General features: G+C 42.8%; 1 protein-coding gene across 6 annotated transcripts in view; it reads right to left on the bottom strand.

Moving 5' to 3' along the window:
* Positions 1-3,393: 3,393 nt before the first annotated feature.
* The window catches only part of ATRX (alpha thalassemia/mental retardation syndrome X-linked), an 89,260-nt gene continuing 82,825 nt past the window's right edge, over positions 3,394-9,828 (bottom strand). For all 6 annotated transcript variants that reach the window (XM_010569041.1, XM_010569042.1, XM_010569044.1 and 3 more), the window contains 4 exons: positions 8,910-9,035; positions 7,900-7,995; positions 7,206-7,334; positions 3,394-6,360 (listed from right to left, as the gene is read on the bottom strand). In XM_010569041.1, the coding sequence (XP_010567343.1) occupies positions 6,082-6,360; positions 7,206-7,334; positions 7,900-7,995; positions 8,910-9,035 (630 nt within the window). In that variant the 3' untranslated portion in view covers positions 3,394-6,081. The remainder of the gene's footprint in view (positions 6,361-7,205; positions 7,335-7,899; positions 7,996-8,909; positions 9,036-9,828) is intronic.

The following is a 9,828-nucleotide window of genomic DNA, read 5'->3' as shown; positions in this document are numbered from 1 at the left end:
GTTCTTGAGTCTCGCTACGGAGGGATGCAGAAACAGAGGAGAACCCTCTGCGTGAGGCCAACACGGTGCCAAGCACAGCACAGCGCAAACCCAGCAAAAAAGCCCGTCTCCCCAGCTTTGGCGCGTGATCCGAGGCACGGGGACGGTCCCGGAGGGGACCAAGGAGACAGACCTACAAGTGGCAATGCACACGTGGCCTCAGGGACGTCCCCGCGGACACCCTGCTGCCCACGGGGAGCTCGCCTGGGTGGGATGTGGGGCTCAGTGCTCCTTTCTCCATGGGAGGGAAGGAGTGGAGGCCCCAGAGACTTGAGAACGCGATGGAGAGTCTGAAACTGCAGAAGGAGACCAGAAACTCAGCACCAAAAGGCAGGGAAGGTGCCGTTCTTCTGGTTAGGTGCTGTCCCACCTGGCAGAACATCCAGAGAGATGCGTCGCAGCTGCGGGAGCGTGGCTGAGACATTCCCAAAAGGGCACCCGGGGACGGAGCACCCCTGAAGGAGAAGGGCTGAAATTCTTGTTGATGGTGAGACAAAGACATCCACAGCCCTTGGGATAGCGCTGGTGGTAGAAGATGACCCCGGGTACCTCATCCAAAGGGCGATGTCCTCTCCCACAACCCAACAGTTGGAGTCAACTCGTGCTTGGGAGGGGTTTGGCTGAAACACCAACCATCCCGGTGAGGGGGGGAGCGGTCTGCAGGGCCAAGTCCGGCTTGAGCTCAATCCAGAAAGCTTTATAATGACAAAGGTGCTACGAGGAAATAAAGTGAGGTTACCGAGTGCTCCCCCTAAGCCACAGGACATACGATACACCGAGAGTACTATTTGGGTTACCTGGTATCTCAGTATCGTTTATTAACCAGCAGATCAGAGTAAATGATTTCTCTGCTCTTTGGAGAGCAAAACAGCACCAAGGCCCTGCTGGAAAACGACTTGGAGGGCTGACAACATAGCAGGGACCTGTGCTGAAAGTAATTCACAGGCAAACATGCAACGTAGGTGCGATGTGCTGCTTCTCCAGGTGCTATATGCACCCCAGGCAGCCATCGACGATGGAGTTACGGTGAGAAACACAGGCACAGAGCTCAGCTCCTGGGACAGAGCAGGGAACGCAACAGGCAGCACCACGGGAAAAGCACTTTCTGTGGCTGAAGCTGTACAAATGCAGACCCTGATCCTGCTTTTAAGGTAAAGACAAAACACACCTGCAGTCAGGAGGGGAGAACAAACAGCAAAACCCAGCGCCAGGGCCTGTGATCCACACACCGCCAGCAGCCAAGACGGCAGCGCGAGGTGGGATTGTAGAGAGGAACTTAAACCAAGAGGACTAAGTCATGCAAGAGGCAGCATAAAACTTGATTTTTTTTTTTTTTTTTCTTCCCCAAGCAAGTAACTGCTTCAGAGGTGTTAAATTCTCATGATGGAAAGTACTGAGGATGTAGTCTCACACCTGCGCTGGCTGGGTTTGAGTAAGAGACCTGCAAAGTCAACTCCACCGAGGAGTCTCAGGCTCTTCCCTCAGCGTACCAGAAAGAATTTAGCACCAAGATGCCTGTGACTGAGCATGGCAGATCACCACACAGCAAGCACGTGTGTCCACCTGCGCTGCTGCTAACGGGCATCAGCAAGAATCCACAGAAATGAGAAACGCTTTGTGCAATCAAATTATAAAAGTAGCCGTCGCCACTGGATTAGGCTTTGATTAACGCCCCAGGTATCCATTACCGTTCCACATTCAGCATCTCAAATAGTTTTCGCGCGCACCAGTCGTTAAACACGAAGCCGAGGTGGCGTTTGAGATCAGACCCCGAAAGTGGCCGAGCGCAGACCCAAGGGGTGACCCCCACCTCCCCCTGCGCTCACCTTCCCCCCCCAGAGCAGCATCCCCATTTCAGACCTCAGCCCTTTTCCCAACACCCTCCTTCGGTCACACACCCTGCCGTGCCGCCTCACCACCGGGCACAGCCGATACAGGAGCCGCAACCGGGTGGAAAAAATGGCTATGTGCCTGCTGCGCGGGGGCAGCCCATGGTCCCGCACAGAAGGACGAAGGACTCATCCTGCGCACACACGGCGGACCTGGAGCTTCTCCAGAGACTTCGCCGCGGAGCGCCCAGCCCGCGACGGCTGGAGGAAGGTTTACACACGCCTCCGAGACCCAAACCACCTCCGAAGCCGCAGCTCGCTCTCGACCCTTCACGGCAGCACAGCTCTCCCGAAGAGACGCCGGGGTGAAGTCCCGCTGGTGCTCGAGGCTGGGACGCAGCTCCGGGGTACGTTCTACAGCACAGAGGGTGTGCGCCGGGTTCTTTTGGCACCTGAGCACGTCTGGGAAGGGAAGTTCGGGCGCTGCACGCTTAACGTGGCCGATACTGCAACACCAGCGTTTTTCCACACATCTCCAGCTGTCAGACACTTGTCTTTCCACAAATGTTGAAAACGTATCCAACTCCAAAACTCCTTTTGCTTGAACTGATGAATTTACTCTTATTTACCCTCCTCAGAGTGGTTCTGCTTTTCAGGTAAGGACGAGAAATCCCACAGGGTAAGCATTTAACACCCGACACACCAAAACGTCGCTGTTCAGCGTCAGAGCACCCTGCAGGCCCGTTTTGTCCAGGGGACTCGTCCCAGGACGCTCCCCAGCCCGATACAGACAGCCGATATCCAGCCTCCACCACATGCACGAGCCTCCCGCTGCCCTCTCTCAGTTTTTAACGAACTTAAAAGTTACAGGGATATTTAAAAACGCGTTCCCCACACCGCCCCTTACAACAATTTGATTATTTTCACACCAGACACGATTTCCACAGCATCTGCCCTTTCTCAGCTGTGGGCAAGCCCAGCTGTACCTCCCCCAGCAGACCCAGCCAGGGCAGTAAGGTGGCTGCAGCACTGTCCAGGAGCCATGAAAAAAAAAAAGCTTCAAATACAGGGAATGAGCATAGGGGCAGATTTAAAACACAACCATCATGCCATTTTTTTTTGCATAGGAAAGGGTTTTTTTTGCCTGCCAGGTGGGATTTAATAACTAAGAAAGGGAGAAGCACAATTATGAGCTTAAAACATACAAGCAGCTTATTCTAATTTGACCAAGTAGAACTTCACCTCACTCGTAACAACTGATCATCGCTGAGCGATAACTCACTCTTCATTTTTAACAGACAGACTGGCTGCAAAAGCTACTATTATTTCTTATCATTTGAAAACCTGGACCACAACTATTTTCCCTAAATGAAATTAATGGCTACATCCAGTAACAGGTACCCCCGTGTAAAAAAAGTAAGAGAGCTTAAACTCACAGCGCAGCGCCGTTCTCAAAAGACACGTTCTCGGCCTGTATCCCTGCGGAGTTAACGCTGTATTGTGAATGTAGCACAAGGCACGTTGATGTATTTTGGTCACTTTATTAAATGAGATATTAAATAGTTTAAGTTTCAACTACTAAACAGCACTTTGAATGGTGAAAACACAGATAGTATATCGTCATACTTGAATGCTTCTTCTTTTTAAAAACACATTTCCAGTCCTTATATATATTACAAAACAGCCTTATAGGAAGAGGGGACACCTTTTCTATAGTACTTAAGATTATTTAATACAGAACTGAAAAGCCATCTAACAGAAACAAAGGCAAGTCTTCACAGCTGTATGATTTCAGCAGCCAAAGCTGGTTGATGGACTGAAACATTACTATACAACTGGGACAAAACATATACAATATCACAATACTAAGCAAAAACGCTTTACATCCAAAGGAATAAACAGGTTACAAAATGTGGAGAATTTAGCAGGCAAAACTGTATTACAAGCAACATTTTTATTCGTCATCTTAAGCCATTTCATCTAGTTAAAACATCTAAAACAAATATAAAAATGAGCCTTTTATTATCTTATTGATGTATGTTCTGTCTTTAAATATTTGTTAAAGCTTGATGTTATACTCAAAGCACATTGTTATGCAGCTAAAATGTCAAGTGAGAAACATGTATGCAAAGTGGTCCAAGTTTTATTTCAATGCTTATCTCGGATTTCTTCTTATGCATTAGTCTTCTGTTATCCATACTTCTGTCCAGAATGAAAAAAAATGTGCCTTTAAATGTTGCCTAAAACTTCCACATTTAAGTCTTTGAGTTACTGTAAAACTCCATTGAACATTCCCAGGTTTGGTAGAAAGTACTTCTCTTATTCACGACACGTAGGAGTATCGGTGAGAGTTGCTGAGAGTACATCTGCCTTCAAATGTTTGTCTCAAAGTCTCACGTTTTGTTTCTTCTATTCTGAGTATGTCTCTTTTTGCTCCCCTCCCCCCAAATTAAATTTAATTGTAGAGCTGGCAAAGCACTAGAACATACTGAGGTTCTTTTGTGGTATCTTGTAATAAAAGAGTCCAAGACAGCAACTTGTTAGCGGGTTTTGCAACAGATCACAAGCGCTGTTCAGATCACAAACCAAGTTTCAATCACAAAATGAAGTATCGCGTAAGATTTGCATATTTAGATGCAAAACCCACTTGTCCATTCAGGGCAAGAACTCAAACTCCTGCAAGAAACTTTCCAGAAACCAAAATAATTTTAGTTCATGTCAGCAAGTCAGAAGAGTCCAGCGATATCTGGAGCAAACGCCTCCATCCGCTCAGTTCTCCAGAGTTCTCTGTAGTCGATACACCATTGCCTCAAATGTTCCCGTCACTTACTTTTACCCCCAGATTATAAACTTTTTTTGGTGGGGGGGAAGAATCAACCAAACTATATTCAAAGAAAAGCCCTATTTGTATTTAATTAGATCTTCGCAAACACAAAAAGTGTGGGTAAAGAGAGTGCTAATGATATATAATAAACCAGAAATTTGTCTCTGGTCTACATTAAAAAAAACAAAAACAAAAAAAACCAACAAACCAAAATGAAAAAAAAAAAAATCAAGCTCTTTGTGTACTAAATCATGTTTTCACACAAATGAAAGGGAACGGGGAGGAGTGCATAACGAAAACTCTTACCTAATAGAGGAAAAGTTATTTCACTGTTCTGGCAGCTCTGGAAGTTGCTACAGCACTTTCTTTGTATCGATTTTAAATCAGCAATGGTTCTGCCATTTTGAAGTTGTTTATGTAACAGGGTTTGCCCCTGGCCACCATCACTATTTTAACCCCCCAAATACCAGGAATTCAATTTTCTTGGCCCGTCTCCCATTGCCGGCAATGGGAAAAGACAGTAGCACCAGCATTAAGGAGTTAACAGAAATGTACTTTGTATTGGACTCCGCATAGAGTAAATTAGCCTGTGAAGGAAAAACATCTCCACCTCTAAGATCACCACTTGTTATTCCATCACATAAAACTGAAAATAAAAAATGGCAGAAGACTAGGGAAGAACAATCACCTTCCCCAAGTCACTATTTAAGGCTGTATACACAGTTTCTATATAACTGCATGACTCAAAAGTTTCAGAGCAGTAGTATTTAAGAATATTGCACTCAATTCTGTTTCAAAGAGTATTTTCAGTTCCTGTTTCATTCAGCATAGATGAGATAGTATGAGTCCAGACCTCAGTCAAAAGGAAACTAGACTATTTCTGTTATAATATTCCCACTAATATAAAGAAATGGGTAAGCAGAAAAGTATTCCATAATTTGAGGAATCAACTCTAATCAAGAACTCAGCTGTTTACAATTCACATATGGTATACTGAAACATACAGACCTGCAGTCCTTCCTAAGCTTCTCAAATTTGATGACAGCTTCGCAGCTACTAAAAGCAAGCATAGGAGTTTAGACAGGAAACCTGCGGAGATGCTACTGTTATGGGAGGACTTGTTTTCACTGAAAACAACTTGTTATCTCCTGTACTCAACATATGTAAGAAGATTCTAGGCAACATCACTGACAACAGGGAGAACATTATGTCCTATTTAAACAAAGCTGAAACACTAATATGGAACATGGCATTTAAGGGGACCAACCGAACTATTTATTTTTTTTTTTTATTTTTTTTTTACAGTTGAGTTCTGTTAAGCCATTGATTCCTAAAAAAATAAAAGTTCTTTCTCTGATTTTAACAATCCTTTAGGCTTTTAGTGCAAAATCACATTGATTTCCCTTGGGAAGGCCCTGGATTTTTGCCTCTCATTGGGGGTGGTGCTCGTTGTAATGGTGGTGGCTGCATACCACCAGACACTGACTGATACATTCCTCTCATATCTATCTGTTGGTAGTTGGAAGGATTCATGATTAAATTTGGAGGCTTTGGCATCATGAGATGACTCATTGCTGCTTGCTGGTAAGACATCTGCTGCTGTTGCTGCTGATTGTACTGCTGCTGTAGTCTTCTGTTCATAAGTATCCTCTGAACGCAACTGATTAACTGTGAAGGGAAAGTAGAGCTGTTGTAAGTGCATGACCCGTCTCAATGCTGCGAGTATCAAGTTCAGAGTTAAAATCAATTTGTTAGGGATAGCGTGGCTGAAGGAAAAAAGCACCATTGTTATCACCATCACTAATGTGATGGTATTCACAAGCTGATTACTGTAGAAACCATTTAGTAACACCATTTAGGGCTAAGTTCTCTTAATGACTTGCCTATTGTATCGCATGCAGCATTTAGGTAAGTTGCTACAGCAACATGCACTATACTGTGAAATTATTCCCAGGTATAAGTTACAACATTATTTGTCAGGTACCATTTATCTTCCCTTTGAAAGTCCTGCATGTGGACTGTCGCTAAAAGTTTGTTTGCCTAAGAGAAAACTCTTCCCATTGACATAATCTGGGCAACTTTCAGGTTTTGCAAAATAATTCTAAGCCAAAAAACCACTACCGATACTTTCCAAGATGTGTGTTTTGGAAGTTGCTTTCTGAGCTCTGGGAATCAGATTTCTCTTTAAGCCTCATGACCTTCAAGCAAACTACTTCAACAGAAAAATCTGGCAAGCATTTTTTTTGTAAGTGAACTTCTCATGGAGTCTCCTTCGATGAAGCTGAGCCATGCGATCCAACACACTGCAGAAGCCACCATCTCCTGATGTTACGTCACATACACCATCACACAATGCCAGCAAATACCTGACCCATTGAAACACACATTCTGGAAGTACCTATTTATGTTCCTGAAGATACACTTCTAGTTTATGAACACACACATGCAAAGTCCATACTCAACATCCCAGTTCAAACATGGACAGTCGATCAAATAAATACTAGATATTTTACCATTTGTTGTTTAGTCAGGACATCGTTATAGATGGCTTCTCGGCGCTTGACATCAAGCTCCTGGCTTGCCTGTCTGCTTAGTGCCAGGGCCTGTACTTGGCTCTCTGTGAGTGTTACATTTTCTTTCCACTGAAAAGGAAAAAAAACGAAACCTTCTTGGCACCAGTCATTTTAACAGAAGCGTAATGGTAACTGAGGTCTTGCATTATGTTCAGAGTTACATCAAGAGTTAAAACACAGCCCAATTTCCAGGAAATGCAAAATTATACTTCACCAGAATCAGAACTATGAGTTATTAGTTCTTCTAACTGCTAATTAAGGTTTAATACACCTCTAGATTATTGGGAGCAAGTGAGAAATGTGGCAGCCCAAGACAGATAGATAAGGACAAGATATAAGAAATACATCTTATTTGTGTATTATTATTATTATTTGTAGAAAATCAGCATTTTCAGAGCATGGCAAATAATTATGGATCTAAGCTGCTAGTTCTCTAAAGCTCTGTGTCATCTAGGTACCATTAAGGGTTACTGCAAGCTGCAGGGATAAAGGTCAACACAAACTGGAAATTATATTCATTAATAATGCAATTAATTAGCTGAATGACCATATACAATAGTAATTTCTTTGCCCGATAAATGTTTAACGTTTTCCCATCTCCTGATCTAAACCTACAGTTATCCATTTCACTCACTATGGTTGAAATGATGTCTTCAAGGGGCTGAATTCTTGCTGCAGTTACACTGTTGGTTGCTTCCACAACTTTCTCTCTTCCTTGATTAATAAGGTCCTGTGAAAACGCCACAAAATTAATTCTAAAGCACAGATACAAAGAACACATTTCTTTGCCAACCTTTTACAAGTTTTCTTCATCTTTGCCTTGTGCACCTTTTTTCGCTCCATTTGCACAAGTCAGTGAGTCTAAGCTTCCACACAACTAAATTTCAGCATAGAGTAGTTGAACAGCATGTATAAATCTGTCAATTTGTACAGCAGACAATATTTATAAAAAACTGGTTTTGTACCCAAAGGTTTTCAGATCATCCCAGGAGTGCTACATTTCTACCCAGGCAAATTTTCTGCGATACTGACTTCAACGACGTTACAGTTTCAACTCATTCTGTGTGCTCAAAGTGTTATCTATTATGCTAAATTATCTATTTTAGCATAATACTGGCACACTGTGTATTATTCTTCAGGTGTATTCAACACAGGTCCCCCTGATTTGCAGATTTTGTTAGAGCCTCACCAGACACTAGTAGGTACCATAAGACAACTGTGCTTCAACTCCTGCACTTTACAGCCTGGCATCTTATTAGGAAGAAACGTCCTCAGCTACTTCAGCTACGATGGCAAACCAAGACCTAAGATAACTGAGGAACAGAGCATGCGTTCCCCTCTCTCCCATTCCTTCTCGGACAGAAGACAGATGAAGGTAGAAAGCTAGATGTGGTAATTAATGTCTGTAAAGAATGCAGTTAATCTTCCAGAATCCTGAGACACTACACAGGTATAGGTTCATATCCATACAAGTCAGACTTCAGTGTAGCTACACACACACACACAAAAACCCTATTAAAAATAGGATACAATTACATAGATATCAAGGTATTTAAGAATGACATTATTCATTATTTGTGACAGAAAAAAACATGCATGCTTGCAGCAACACAGCCATGTTACACTACTTGGATTGCTACTTACCTCCAGCTGTTGATTACTCATTGCTGACAGAGCACCCAAATTGAAAGGAATATATGGTGTTTGAGAGTTGAAATTTGTGGGAAGCATATTGGTCCCAGTTGGCATGTTGAAACGCATAGTCAAGCCCTTAAAAACACAAAATGCACTTACAATAACTCTGATAATTCATGGTCTTCCATAATAACTTACAAAATACCATACGCAGACAAATCAGCCCTTAAAGAAGACTACAAGCACTGTACACTGCGCATGAAGGCTAACCTATCTCAGCAAACTGAAAATCCTTTCCGAACCTCAATTCAGAAGGGCATTTTGATCACAGAGGAACCTAAGGTCTAGCCTTGAGTAATTCCGGAGTTTAGCTTAATTATAATTATTTGGTATACTAAGGAAAAAAAAAAAAAAAGACCAAGGCTTATTAGTGTATCTTCAGTTGTTTCAGATGCATTCTTTATATTGCAAACCTGCTACTTAATGTTGAGTTTGACCTGACTGTAAGCTAATTTTGAAGAAGTTAAATGTATAATTTATTAGCACAAATATAAAGCTCATCTCCCATATGGATTTCTCATAGGGCAGCTTCCATGCTTACTGTATTACATCTTCCTATTTCTTCTCCCTCACAAAACCTTCTCCCAGTACTCCATTTCATTTGTAATTTGTTCATGCAAGATGGTCAGTGGCAATTTATACATCCACTTTTTGTACTTTCAGATTACTGATCAAATCTGAATACCAAACTTTGACTTTCCAGGAATCTTCTGCTATTAGACTCCAGTTACACCAAGTTATTATATTCCTTTTACAGTAAAAAAATCCCAAACCTGTAGCCAATTTACAATTTTCTTCATTCTGCCACCTACTTAAATACCAAATAAACAAGATGCAGGGAATAATAGGGGGGGGGGGGGGGCAACGA

Source organism: Haliaeetus leucocephalus, unplaced genomic scaffold (genome assembly GCF_000737465.1).
Source record: "Haliaeetus leucocephalus isolate CR32 unplaced genomic scaffold, Haliaeetus_leucocephalus-4.0 Scaffold262, whole genome shotgun sequence".
NCBI lineage: Eukaryota > Metazoa > Chordata > Aves > Accipitriformes > Accipitridae > Haliaeetus > Haliaeetus leucocephalus.
Note: the sequence above shows the minus strand (reverse complement) of the source record. Positions and strands in the feature narration are given on the sequence as shown.